General features: G+C 44.6%; 1 protein-coding gene across 1 annotated transcript; it reads left to right on the top strand.

Annotated features, from left to right (window-relative positions):
• The first annotated feature begins 5619 nt into the window (after window positions 1–5619).
• On the top strand, window positions 5620–14614 carry tbx2b (T-box transcription factor 2b). The gene is made up of 7 exons (XM_085379389.1): window positions 5620–6423; window positions 7259–7526; window positions 9027–9173; window positions 10346–10422; window positions 10636–10802; window positions 11706–12289; window positions 12711–14614. Exons 1-7 carry the CDS (start codon window positions 6065–6067, stop codon window positions 13158–13160), a joined length of 2052 nt encoding a protein of 683 aa, XP_085235515.1. The 5' UTR covers window positions 5620–6064; the 3' UTR covers window positions 13161–14614.
• Window positions 14615–14987: the final 373 nt, after the last annotated feature.

Below are 14987 nucleotides of genomic sequence, written 5' to 3'. Positions count from 1 at the left end.
GTGCTTTAGGGACGAAAATGAGATGTTTTTATGTTTAAAGTTTCGTTCTTGTTTTTTCTTTTTTTGTTCTTATTTTGACTGAATTCCGTGATGTTAAAAATACACCGGAGCTGTTTCCGAAGTATTGTGGAGAAAACAGGCTGCTGATTTTAACTAGTGTGCAACAAGTGATTAATTCAGGCCCATCAAACCATATGTTAGAACCCTGATGCTGAACAGCGCAGCTGTGTGAAACCTCGTTTTCTGGCTTAGATCTAATAATTTCTGTCAGCTGGATAAATATTAGAAAATTCAAATGAAGCAACGCTGAAATGAAACTGTGTGAAAAGTCTGGACTCGGTGTTCCTGCGGGCTCCTGTCGTGCCACCCTTTGAGACCAGCGTCACGCTGTGACAGCGTCACTGCGGGACCGCAGGAGGGACAGCAGTGCCATCCATTCAGAACTTTTCAGGTTCGTTTCATTCAGACCGAGTCATTCATATGCAGTGCGTGTGATCAGACGTGACGTGTCTCTGTTGCGTAATTCGATCTTTCAAGAGGTTAAAAAAAAAACGATATTTCGGATATCTGTCGTTCAGGCGTGATTTTAATTTACTGCAGCTTCGCTGTTTCTGTCGCGTTTTAAGTGATTTTCAGGCTGTTTTAACGTTTTCATTCTCCAGGTGTTTTCATAAGAATCGAAATAAGAATAAAGCGTATTTGTTTAAACTTCCCTGCCCTGGGTGAGAGGTTTTCTGTGGGCTATTTAGTGGATGTCCTGATGTTTTGCGGTACCGGGTTCCTGAAAGCAGAGGCCTGCAGGTACAGCCTCTCCTCTTCCTCCGTTCCTCTGCTGCTGATCCTTAATATGATTCAATGTTCCCGGCGCTGCAGCTGCTAATTTAATCTCTCCATGCTGTCAACACATCTGCAAAACACACAAAAGATTATTTTGCTGTTTAAAAAATGCTCCTCGATTTAGATGAAATGGTAATAAATGCTGTCAGCTGGATGATGTTAAATACCCGAATGTTTGCTGATTAGGATGAATTTAGACCTGCTGTTCCGAACCACAAGCATGCACATAAACAGAGTGGAATCTCCTTCTTGGATTTATTTGGTAAAACTGCGCGCAAAAAAGAGACTTTATTGTAGTTTTTAAAAACAAAAATACAAATATAAGTTGAGCGATTGTTTGCTCGATGTGCCAAACAAATGTTTGTTTGTTTGTTTGTTTGATTTAAAAAACTACAAATAATACATGGAACTTCCTAAATGTTTAGATTTGAGCGGATGAATCTAATAATAATACAATAAGCTTAAAGAAAAAAACATAAATGTGGATTTTGCAGTCACCTTGTTTGTCGGAAAGATTCGTAAAACATCAAATGCAGGTTTAAGAGGATCGCTGTAAATAAGGATGAACTTGCTTTGACAAACATTTGTGTGCATGCACGAGTACAGTAAAAATAATTTGTGTCGTTCGGGTTCAATCCAGAAGAATCCAGCCAGCAGAGCTAATTATTGGGCCTCGGGGTAACACTGTGTACCTTTCAAGGATAACGTGCAGACATACTGCACCGTATGTGCGCCGTTACTTCTCGATTTTCAGGAGCAATATCAGGAGATTCCAGCGGAATAACAAACACAGTTTAGGTGCAAATATTATTATTACTTTTTTTTTATCTTAAACTTTAATATTTGACTATTTACTTCGGGAAATCTAAATTATTTCTCACATCCGCCCCCCGGATATCCGCGAGAAATTTCCTCTATAAAGTAGTAACCCGACAACAACAGAAGCCCGTTTTAATTCATAGTTTATTTCATATTTATCTATTTTTTCTACCTGAGAATAACAGCAACAGGTGATGTCATCATTTGGATTTCCTGTATTCGCGTCTTTTTTCATTTCTGGACAAAGTCAGACACGTACATGAGCGCAGCGCGCCGTGCACCTGTGGCGCCACCCAAACATCTCCTGTCCGTGACGCAGTGACCAGCAGCATCAGAACTGAGATGGCTGAAATGAGCAGGGGGATTAAATGTACTGAAACGGAAAGACTTCAGATTTCTGTGAGGCTGTCTGCTGCGTGACGCCTGTAGCTGTGACAGCTCTGTCACCCTCCTCTGGCTCCCTCGGGTCACCATAGCGCCCTCACCTGGCGTTCCACCTGTCAGTCAGACGCACCTCAACCCCTCTATTCAACATCGTGGACGCAGATGAGATGAGAAGGGAGCAAGGAAAATAAAAGGCTTCAGCCCTGGATGTGAGTGGCTGTAGTTCATGACTGAACATGTATAAGGTGCGACATTTTTATTTCATCATTATTATTATTATTTTAATAGCATATCTGTGATGCATCCGGTAATATTCAGAGCCAAAAACAAACAAGCAAACCTCTTTTTCGATGCATTGTTCCAAATAATATGTGTGCGGGAGTGTTTGAGTTTGGGAGGGCTTAAGGAAACATTTTCCTTTTGCTACAAGTGAGAAGTGGTATGTTTCATTTAGCAAAGGCAGCCGGAGAGGAGCAGGAGGAGGAGGAGGAGGAAAGCTGCTGGTAGTTACAGGAGGAGGAGAGAGAAGGAGGAGCGGGAGAAGAGAAAGGAAGGAGGAGGAGGAGAGGGCCGCTGGTCGCCGGGTTTCCATGTGACAAGGGGAAATATGAGGGACTTTGACAGGTCTTAAACGGTCTGGCGCCAAGGCCTCAGTCTAGCCGCTAAATATAGCCTGAGAGATGATGCAGGGAGATGGGAGGAGAAGATGGAGAGATGAAAGGAGAAAAGGAACAATGCGGAGGAAAGGAAGAAAATAACAATACTCGATTATAGACGAATATGGCGCAAAAACCGTCCCGTTATGTTGTAATTAGAGCGTCTTTGGCCCGGATCGCTGACACAGGGGCCAAATGACCGGGACGGAAGGCGCATTTTACGCACAGTTGTATTGTCTTGTATTGAACGGACGAATAAAGGACACAGAAAAACCTCAGTCAACTTCCTACTGTATGGAAAGCGTCCTGCAAGTAGTTAATTCACGGTAAATACGAGCCTGCAGCTTGAAGTGTGACAAGCAGCTCCAAAGGTCTCTGATTTAAGCCTCCAAACGTCCTCATCTAGGCTCGTTTCTGACAACTATGTGACCTTATTTTTTTTATTATTTTATTTTAAAAACATACATTTTCAGACAACAGAAATTGAAGACAAAACCAGATAATTTGCTCATTTTTGGCGCATTTTTTCTTCGCAGACGCTTCATATCCACATCCCCAGCTGACAAACACATGCCCAAAGAACAAGTCTAAGGAGCATATTTACTGTCTGCTTCCATTAATCCACAACACACAGGACGCGTTAATCTATCGGGCCGATGCCCCTTCCACGTAGAGCTCCCAGCAGCCTGGAGCTCTGCTGCCTTGACTTAATGACTTTTAAATCGCGCTTGATGGAGATTTCTGTACCGTTGAAGGCACAGAACAAATAAATGGTGACTAATTTGTAAAAGCATTGTTGATACAATTATCCCGTTGAGCATTCCAACAGAAAAACCGTTATCCACCTCCATATGTTGCTAATCTGTTTTCATTTGTGTCACAGTAAAGCCCAGTGAGCAGCTCCCAAAGTCTCCTACGTCTTCAAAAAATAAAAAAGCAGCTTTAGGGACGAGTCAGCTGTTAGATACACACCACAACAACACCCATCTTAATTATTTTCAGTCTGAAACAGCTCTTCTTAACCTTGACACTCTCTGTGCTGCTGATGTGTGTGCCGTGCGGGAGCGCATGACGCTTCGGGGATGTGTGTGGGATCCACTGGGCTCGTGGAAACGGCTTCATTCAGGTGTATGAGCCCCGTTCACCGGAGCTACTCTCTCTCTGGCCTGCTGACTCTGTTACGCATGGCTGTATGATGGGAGCCGAGCAACAAGTGTGTAACACAGAGATGTGCAGACATCCCATGCTCTTAAATCACATGACATGCTGTATCTGACACACAAGCCGAATCGTGGTGTCGGTTTGGAGACATCAAATCGTTTTGTTTACACTTTTCTTTTCTGTTTGTCTTTTTTGTTTTGAGGCCGAACGGATTACTTGGTAGTTTAGAAGCATTTCGTCTTTTGATTATTTCATTTTATTTATTCTATTATTTGTTTGTTTGTTTTGATGTTTAGATTTGTTATTGAAGACATTTAGATGGCTACTAAGAATTTTGTGCGGGTGTCAGCGGAAGCCACAGAGGCGGCTAAGTTCCAGGGGTTCATCGGAAATGCGCAGTTGTCGCTGACACACTTATTCAGAGGGATTAACACTTTTTGTTTCAGTTTTTGTCCAAGTGACGCCTGCGGCCCACTCGCGATCGTCCCAGCCCGGAGAGGGCAGCTGTTTATCCAAAACGAGGAGGCGGGGGGGGACTCAGATCCGACACTGAGTCATGACCGAGGCAGGACAGTGGAGCAGAGCCGCAGATGAGGCTTCGCTTCACAGCACTTGAGGGAGATTGTTCTTACTGCGGCGCATCAGCCGACCGGCGCCGAGCGACTCTCTAACAAACCGAGTCCGAGTTCACTGGATCCTGCCGAAGGAGCTCCGCAGAGCAGAGTGCTGGGAGGCTGGTGCCCCACACCACCACCACCCCCTCCTGGCTCCTGGAGTCCCGCACTGCTCTTGGTTTGACAAAATAAAACCTGTCGGAGATTACACGCCACCACGGCCTGCCCCAAACTCAGACTGAGCTCTAAATCATCTCGTCGCTGTTTGATATCGGAGTTAAAAAATATTTTTAAAAAAATAAAAAATAAAGTAATCCCTCCGACAGCCAGCAGCACCGCAACAGCAGGAATAAAGCAGCGACACAATAATAACAAGTTCAAATACATGCAGTAAACTTCATCTGAAGCCAAACAAGGAAGAGTTGGTATCGAAGTGAGCACTCACCGCTTTTTTCTCCCTCATTTTTCTCGCAAAATTCACGCATCATTATTCATCGGGCTTCCTCTGTTTTTGCTCCACGCAGCATCAGAGTTGGTCTTTTCCAGCCCGCTTTACTCTGCCGCCGCCTCCCCGTCAGCCCCACCAGGAACACGCACAGATACGCGGCTCCCGCCCGGGGAAATCGAGCCTGTTTGAGTCTCGATTCAGTATACACACGGTTAACATAGCCTGGACTAGTGTGAGGCAAATCCAGCCTAATCGTCAAAACAGCCGACGCTATAATTACGAAGTCTCTATAGAGACTATAGAGCGACCGAGAGAGCAGCAGCTCTTGAGAAGAAATCTCTCCGGAATGCAGAGCATGAGCTGCGAGATTTACTGCTGTGACATGTTCGAAAACACTGTGGCAAATATGGAGAAGTGAGGCTGTTCCTCTGTATGAAGGTGAGTATTAAGACACCGAGTCTGTGGACAGGTTGGGTTTTTTTCCGCAGGCGACATTATAAAAAAGCTAGCCGAGAGAGGTGATGCCTCCACCGGCCAAGAGCTAAGGGCTGACCCGGTGTTTGGCTTAGAAATGGGGGTGGGATTTCCCGATCTTTCCTGTCATTGGTTAATATTTTATTCTGTTGACATGTTTTCTTACTGCTAATGCTTCCGACACCTTCTTGTCCCCCCTCCTCTCCTAGAGTCTGGCCGGAGCTGTCAGAACCACGCCTATAGGGGCCCACAATTGGTCCAGAAAGCGTAAAATCAGCAATCAAAGGGGCTTGGTTCATTAGTGTTGGGGATGGAGGCAGGAAGGACATGTGAGATAGTCACAGATCTGCAGTGAACGGGGCCACATCTCTCCAGTCAGTGTGGGATGACTGAGAAACTGCTTATTTCTCTGAGAGGCACACAGCGCAGCCGGGCTCTGCCTTCTACTGAAGCGCCACTTCTGCTGACGGACTCGGTGCAGGAACCAAAGGAAACGCACATCAGCAGCAACTCTGGGCTATTTTCTTCACCCCGATAACGCGCTGTGTGTTCACTGTGCCGCTTTACAGACATTACTGAGTGCTGTCGAAGAGCGGACCTTCTGGCTCTGGGCTGGGGGGAGATACCATTAAAATATCTGTTATTTCACTTCGCTTTTTGTGGATGCACCGATGAGAGATCCAGTTTTCACAGGGACTGCAATGGCTTATCACCCTTTCCACGCACACCGGCCGACCGATTTCCCCATGTCCGCCTTTCTAGCGGCCGCTCAGCCTTCCTTCTTCCCGGCGCTCAGCCTCCCTCCCGGTGCTCTCACTAAGCCGATCACGGACCACGGCCTGGCAGGGGCGGCGGAGGCTGGGCTCCACCCGGCTCTCAGTCACCATCAGGCGGCTCATCTCCGCAGCATGAAAAGCCTGGAGCCCGAGGAGGAAGTGGACGACGATCCAAAAGTTACACTGGAAGCCAAGGATCTTTGGGACCAGTTTCACAAACTCGGAACGGAGATGGTTATTACCAAGTCAGGAAGGTAAGAACTCTCGCCCGATGCATATAGATCCGCTCACGGATATCCGGAGAACGAGTTTTTATTTTCATACAGTTTAAAGCCTTTTCGGTTAGTCCAAGTAAGCTCGGAGAATTACTCGAGAATTTTAGAGCAGCTAAAATGCCAGTAAACGGCAGCCTCTTTATCAGGCCTTGCACGGTCGGTACATATTTTTGCAGTGATTGTTGGTTTGCTCATTTATTTAAATAAAATAAAATAAAAACTATATTTAACAAAAACAGCGAGAACACGGCATTTACCAGTAATTATACCCTAAATAGCAGTTTTAAATGTCGTTTTAAATAACTATGCCACATCTACATTTGTGGGAGAGGAGCCAGTTATTGAATAAAGCTCCCGTTTGTCTTGAAATATTTGTCATCTACTTCCACCGTGACCACAGCACATATCTGGGATATTTTGGGGGAAATGTGGTAAGAGCTTTGATCAGGTTTTATCTCCTAAACTGCATTCTGTGGAGGCAGCAGAGCTTCTGGGTTTTATAAACAGGCTGTCACTTCAAAAAGCAGGGACATGAGGTGGTGTGGTCATAAATATATTCCTCAGCTTTGTAGTGGATGGCTTGGACACACACACGCACAGAAACACGCACTGTGTTTTTGTGTTGCTGTCGCCTAACAGTGTGCAGCTTTGGAGAAGAATGTCTGACAATTGCAATATTTCTGCCTGTACGAGCGCCGCGTTTTTCCCTCAACGCCTCTTTTGTCAAATTTGCTCAAATGTTGCAGGATAATGTGCAGTTGTGTTCGGGTTGTATCGCGGCGTGTTGACTCCCGGCGTGTGTTTCTTTCCGCAGGAGGATGTTCCCTCCGTTCAAAGTGCGAATAAACGGCCTCGATAAAAAAGCCAAATACATCCTGCTGATGGACATCGTGGCCGCGGACGACTGCCGCTACAAGTTCCACAATTCCCGCTGGATGGTGGCGGGCAAGGCCGACCCCGAGATGCCCAAGAGGATGTATATCCACCCGGACAGCCCGGCCACCGGCGAGCAGTGGATGGCCAAGCCTGTTGCTTTCCATAAACTCAAGCTGACCAACAACATCTCGGACAAACATGGATTTGTAAGTACAAATAGAGTTTTTTTCCTTTCTTTCTTCTGTGCAGGGAGGATATTTTTCATATTTACACGCTGCACTGAGTGTTGAAATACTGGAGATGACATTTTCAACATTTATGGATTTTTTATTTACTTTATTTATTTATTTTTTTGGAAGACGTGAGGGGAAATGGGTGATAGTGAATGTTTGATCACAGGAAAAAAAATCCGGAAAAAAAAAGAGCACAGAGCGAATTTCTAGTATGAAACTGCCACAGAAAAATGATCAAGTAGCTTCAGTAAAGCTGAGAGACGTGGAGCACTGACATAAATCTGCTCAGAGTATCATCGTCTCCTACAGTATTCTAAAATGAAATTAACGGAGAATATAATATGTAGCGTCTTTACACCCAAAGCTTTGTCACTTTGTCGCTACTTGACTTGGAACTTGTGTCTCTTCGATGTTCTGCAGAATATCGCGGCTCTGCAATTTCTCCACCTTGATATCCAAAGCCAGGCCCAGCTGCCTGAGCTGCAGCACCTACAGGCCTCCTTACCCCCTGACCGTAGTTTGCACTGCACCTCCCTACTGTACACCTTTGTTTTAGGCCCGATTGTATTGGGAACTTAAAAGAAAAGAAAAACCCAGCATGTCTAAGCCGGCTGTTTGCGAGGCTGAGGATTAAGTGGTGTATTACCAAATCGGGTCAGAAAGAAATAACATGAAGTGAGTGCGAAACGCTCCCTCCAGCTAGTAACCTCATATGGCTGTTGCATATATTGTGTATTTTATTTTTTCATTTCTATATTTGTGGAGTGTGTTTTATCCAAAATAACTGGCTTTACTTTGTCTTTTTACAAAGCATTTAAAATCAAATAAATAAATAAAATAAATAATAACGCTACCAGTTTGCAAAGGGGCATATTATCACATTTTGCAGTGTGTATCTGAATGGCAGCCTTGTGTGCTTTCTACTGCAAATAAATGGAACATGACGCGTCAGTCTAAATAATTTGCAATAGCTAAGAAGCAGAATTTCTTGGTGTGTGCAGCGCTGATTCGGGCTTGCATTGCCTCGTACAGTCACCTAAAGTTTTTGGTTTTCTGTATCTTTACTGTCACTTTGTGTCCGGTCCATTTTGGGGGAATTTTAAGTTTTGCGTGTGATGTCTTTGATGCGTCAAAACAGACCACCGGGCAGTAACTCCACGCCGCTCTGTGCGTGTGTACTTGTGAAATTTGTAGCTCTTTGTGCTATTAGGAATTGGATCAAATCGTTTTTTCTGTGGTTCTGATTCCTCATGGCAGCATGTGTGGCCTGGTAAGGTTTTTCCCTTTGCCCCGCACTAATTACAGACCAGGCTGCTTACACAGTAATTATAACAGCATCAATAACAATGCGCTGGATGATCCGCCTGCAACAGATTCTGCCTGGTGTCGAGGTTGAGCATCTGAGAGAGCGAGAGACATAAACATGCCGTGATATTCACTCGAAAGCTTCGCTTTCTGTGTGTGTTGGTCCAGACGATCCTGAACTCCATGCACAAGTACCAGCCCAGGTTCCACATAGTGCGGGCCAACGACATCCTGAAGCTTCCCTACAGCACCTTCAGGACGTACGTGTTCCCCGAGACCGAGTTCGTGGCTGTGACAGCATATCAGAACGACAAGGTGAGTCAGCGTTCACACTCCACCGACGGCCTCTAATATGGCTGCTATACTTTGCATAATAAACATCCTAAATAAACGTCCTACATCAGCGTCCTCTCCCCCCGCCACCAACCCCCGAAGACTTAATCTGATTTTGTAGGTCGCCTAATTTCCCTGCAGAGGACTCCCATGTCCCTCTGGATTTTTTTTTTTGTGTGTGTGTGTGTGTGTGTGTGTGTGTGTGTGTGTGTGTGTGTGTGTGTGTGTGTGTGTGTGTGTGTGTGTGTGTGTGTGTGTTATCGGCTATTCACGGGCTATAAATGGGCTATTACCTTGTCCAGAAGTGAATAAATTAGGCGTATAAATGCTGGAGAAAGGAGGTTATGAATGTTGTGACGCTGCGTTAAAAATGACTGGCGTCATATTTGAAAGTTTTGTCTTGTCAAAGTGACACTAGAGTCATTTATTTATGTATTTATTTATTTTCATATCAAAGCTAATCGTTCCACCTGAATTTATAAAAAAAAAAATTGATGGCATTATTTTGAAGCCCTTGGCTGTTCGTTCGCCTCCTTCTTGAAGCTAATTGGGACTCGTGTCCAGGGGCGGGGGTCATGTTCTAAACGTTTATGGCAAAAAGACACAATTGAGGAGGCATTTAAAGGGTTGGTCACACTGCAGCTAGACTGGGCAGATGCTCAGACTCGCTACTCAAACTGGAAGCGCCTGAAGCGTTGAATTCTGGGGCCACGGAGGGCCTCCAGGAGCACGGAAGCTCCCCCGAGGCCTGTGTGGCTCCTTCAAATACACGGAGCCACACAGGCCTCCTCCACATATTGTGAGGCAGCAGTGTTCCAAACCGCCGTATTAATTATTGATATGAGCGTTATCTGTTCAAGTATAGCATCCTCCGCCATTTTTCTGGGGGTCGAAGGCCTCTGTGGCCCCACAGAGGAATGTTTCGTGGCAGAATTTCTCTCTGGGGGCCTATGTGAATAACGCACCATCATTACGTTTTAATTAATAATGCAAATCCGAGGTCTACGCTGTATGTGTGTTAATCCAAAGGCATTGTTTTAATACATGTGGACCAGGTGGAGACACTGGGGCCTAACAATGTGTGTGTGTGTGTGTGTGTGTTTTCCTGTGGTTCTCTGTGTATAAAACGGCTCCTGTCCTTCTATTTTGGATAGATAACACAGCTGAAGATCGACAACAACCCGTTCGCCAAAGGTTTCAGAGACACGGGAAACGGAAGGAGAGAGAAAAGGTACAAACTGCTGTATAACACCTGCTGTGTGTGTGTGTGTGTGTGTGTGTGTGTGTGTGTGTGTGTGTGTGTGTGTGTGTGTGTGCCTGCGCGCTTTGAGTATCGGCCTTTTTTTAAAATTCAGCAAGGACAACTCATTTGTTGTTATTATTATTATTATTATTATTATTATTATTATTATTATTATTATTATTATTATTATTATTATTGCAGGAAGCAGCTGTCCATGCCTTCGCTGCGGATGTACGAGGACCAGTGCAAGGCGGACAGGGAGGGCGCGGACTCGGACGCCTCGTCCAGTGAAGCTCCAGTGAGGGACACGGTCCACTCCCCGCTGGGAGCGGGTACCAGCCCGCTGAGGTTCAGCAGGCCAAGTCGAGGTTAGTGATACTACCGCTTATTTTTTCTTTGGTGCAGGGGCTTTGTTGGATTTCATGACAGCGGGGTGCGTTAATAATCACGAGCTGCTGCAATGATCGTTTAGGTTATGAAATAATTTCATATTTTAAAGTGATAAAGTATTAAATGAGTGCAAAGTAAACAGTGACACAAAGTAGATGCATTATTGTCATACATGCATTATTTATTTTATTATTATTACACTATTAGTTCTAGATTTTTATTGTGGCATTTGATTTTTGCGATTCAGTTTTTGTTTGGTTTTTGGACTGTGGTGCGTTCAGATAAAACAGCGACATGTCTTTAAACGGTGCCACAGGACTCTGACCTCCAAACTGTTTGGTTGTTACTCATATTACTGTTGGATTTGCGTTGGTTTTTGGTTTGCATTCCTCACCTGTTAACCAAAGGTTGCCTCGGATAACGCACTGACCCGCCTTTATTTAATTTGTTAATTTTGTTGGTAAGAACTGTGTATAAAGACAGTAAAATCAGCCTAATTTTGGACTGCCGTGGGATTTGAAATTCAAATTTTCATCTGAATGTTATAACTCGATTATAAAAGTTCAGAAATAGTCCATTATATATGAGTCTCATTAGGTCTCAGCATTTAGTTTTAAAGGGCTCTGATAAAAATTTAAACATGTTCATTTTTCCAATCTTTGCTCACTAAAACATTACACACAGGCTGACAAGGAATATTTTTCAAAATTAATACAATATTTAAAATGCTGGTTAAATGTTATTTTCTCAAAGACTGGAACATACAAGGTGGATTTGGAGAGAGCGTCCCAACCAGCCTCGTGACCACATGATTTGCTGTGTGTGGGTTAGAGTGTAGGACTGGTGCTTATGTGTCCTGCTTTCTGATTTCTGCATCTTAGATGATAAAACATGCACTGACAGCGAGCAAGAGCTGGAGCATCAAGATGAGCGCTGCACCGGGTCCAACAGCCCGGGACCCGAACCTGTGTCCCCCTACAGCTCCAGGTGTGAGGAGCGCATGAGGGAAAGAGCCGTTGCTGAGAAGAAGGATGACTCTTTATTCAGTATAAGGAGCCTCGAGAAGGACAAAGTGGAAAGCAGGCACAGGAAGGACACCACAGACGTGTTAACAAAGGACTCGGAGGCTGGAGGCATCAGTGCCACTAAGGATGCCTTCTCCCCTCTTGTAGTCCAGACCGAGAGCCCCTCACACTTCAGCCCAGGCCATTTACAAAGCTTGGCTCTGTCTGGCCTGCACAGTCAGCAGTTCTTTAACCCTCTGAACACCGGATCGCCACTGTTGTTTCACCCTGGGCAGTTTGCCATGGCCCCTGGAGCCTTTTCCGCTATGGGCATGGGGCATCTATTGGCCTCTGTATCTGGAACAAGTGGTTTGGAAAATGGCAGCCTCTCCACCCAGGGCACAGGAGGAACCCCAAACCCCTTCCCCTTCCATCTGTCCCAGCACATGCTTGCCTCTCAGGTAAGGAAAGCCGCCCACTTAAATGATTTAGTCCCTCTCCACACCTGTAGCAGTCATGTGACGTCAGCAGGACAGGGACATAGACATGATTTACTTTGCCTTCTTCACACTGTGATTGTTGAAATAAACTCTACACTCAGCAAGCTCGGAATTTAGGTTTGTTGATGATTAAAACAACAGTACACTCATCAAATTCACCTTTTGAAATGTAGAATCATCTATTTGTAAAAATACATAAATAAACAAAACCCAGGAATAATATATTACTGCTTCAGTGCTTTTTAAATCAGTTTTAAACAGTCTGAGAAAACGGAAGAATCTGATGTTTTTGTGAGTAGGTGAATGGAAGAGATTCTTTGATGATCGTCCCACATCAGTGATCTTTGCACTGACTATGTGTCTTTCCTTGTTCGACTTTCAGGGCATCCCCATGCCTCCATTTGGGGGTCTCTTCCCGTATCCTTACACCTACATGGCAGCAGCTGCAGCAGCAGCTTCAGCCTCAGCCCTCCCAGCCACCAGCACATCCAGTCCGCTCTCCAGGAACCCCTTCCTCGGCTCATCCAGGCCACGGCTCCGCTTCAACCCCTACCAGCTCCCGGTGTCTCTGCCTCAAAGCTCGAGCCTGCTCACCACCGGCCTGCAGGGAAGCATCAACCCAGGCTCAGAGTCCTCCAAACCGGGCAGTAGGGAAACCAGCCCAGCACCGGAGCACCACAGCAATCACAAGACAGGAGGCTCAAGTGGGAGGGTCGCGTCTCCCAAAACCTCCGTGAAGGACTCAGTGAACGAGCTGCAGAGCATCCAGAGACTGGTTAGCGGCCTGGAGGGCCAAAGGGAACCCTCCCCAAATACAGACTGTCCCAAGTGATTAAGACTCTCTGTCTGGGATGAAGACTTGGCTTGAATACTAGAGGACTATAAGTGCATATGTCCTGTACAGCACATTACAGAGACTGGGATGAAGGCATGACTGATGGGCGTTGATGAAGGCCAATTATGACTATTTTTTGGAACAAAGCTGCAGGTAGACAGAAATATAGTCTATGTAATTATATTTAATCTTTTTCAATTCACAAGTATTGAAAGTTTCCTTCAGAGCTGACCTGTTGGAAAGCGTGAAAAGCTTCAGCACCATCAGACACCAAAGTCCTCCCTGAAATCCCAGTGTTTTTAGGGTTAGCTTTTGAAGACGGCCAGACCCACCAGAACAAAGAAAAACACAAAACAGGAAAAAAAATCCCTGCTGCAATTCTACACTCATTAAATAAAAACGATTTAGAAAAGAATTATAAGGAAATAACTCAAATGTGAGGAAAATAAAGAATTAAATAATCACAAAAAAACCCTTTAACCTAAGGCCAAGGACGTCTATCAGAGAGTCACAGTGACAACAAGCAAACAAGTAGTGAATTAAACGTCATCATGTCATATCACAGGTGGACCACGCAAGGCCACCATCGGCCTCTTATAGCGGTCTAACCTGCCCGAGAGCCTGCAGCTCCGCACTGTGCGTGGGGCACTGTGGAAAGTGTGTGCTGTAAAGTTTGGGTAACCTGAAGCACTTGAGCATCCGAGCCTGGTTTCTAAACTCCACGCCTGAACACGAGGCTTACGACGCCGACAGGCAAGTCTGATTATTTCAAAAGGGATGGAAGGTGAACGTCCCGCCTGCGAGAGGAAGAAAGAACCGTTTATCATTTAATGCCAGAAAAAAAAATCTTTCTGAACTATTTATGTAATAAAAAAAATCTGTAAATAAAGCTAAGATCCAAGAATATGCAATTGGTATTAATTTATTCAAGGTTGTATATTAGCGTGTATATATTTCGAATGGAACCCCCTCTTACTTATCCTGCCCCCTCCTCTTCCTCCTTCCGCCCCGTTTTACATATACTGTACATGAAAGCTATTTAGCGCTTGTTGGTTTGAAAAAAGAAAAAGAAAAAAAAACTGTGTATGAAGCATCGATGACTTTTTTTAGGAGACGTGTGCCATGTTTTAGTCTGCATCCACCGACAAACACAGAGGAACAGAGATAGAGAGAGCTCCACATGGATTCTAAAACACCTCAGGTTATTTCACTTCAGCCAGGAGACATTCAAAGTAATTCCTCCTATGGGCGCATCGTTCATATCTATTCATAAATATATTTAAAGTTGGAAATATCTTGTTTATGCTGGTTGTCCGGGTATTTTTTTCTTTTTGTTTTTTTCTTTCTTTCTTTCTTTTTTCTTTTTTTTTTGTTTGTCTCACAATTTCAATAAAAAAATGTTGTGCGAAAGGTTGTATTATTATTATTGTTATTAGTATTAGTATTATTATCACCTCACTCTACCAACTGTCACCACTTTTGGAGCCTTTTTAATGAAGTCATCTAAGCTAAGGTTTCACACAAATAAGGGCCTGCTTGTAGACACACACGCGTACGCGCGGGGCAGGAGCGCCCCCTGTCGGCCACATATCGAACAGGAGGAAAAAGTGTGGTTTACTAAATTTGATAAGAAAATGTGTCTGGGTCGAGTTTGCATGTCATTAAAAGCAGATTTAAATTGCATGGTGAAATTTGTGGGTCAAAATTGCTGGCAGAATTTTTGCATTGAGACTACAGCTATGACTATTACAGCGTGCTTTATTGTTTCAGACTTTACATGAGCAAACGAATTAAAGAGCAGGCTTTGCCCCTCTATATTTGCAT

This window comes from Rhamphochromis longiceps, linkage group LG14 (genome assembly GCF_057381845.1).
Source record: "Rhamphochromis longiceps isolate RC_006_pf linkage group LG14, R_longiceps_female_GT1.1, whole genome shotgun sequence".
NCBI classification, from domain to species: Eukaryota; Metazoa; Chordata; class Actinopteri; order Cichliformes; family Cichlidae; genus Rhamphochromis; species Rhamphochromis longiceps.
This window is presented reverse-complemented; position numbering and strand designations above follow the sequence as displayed.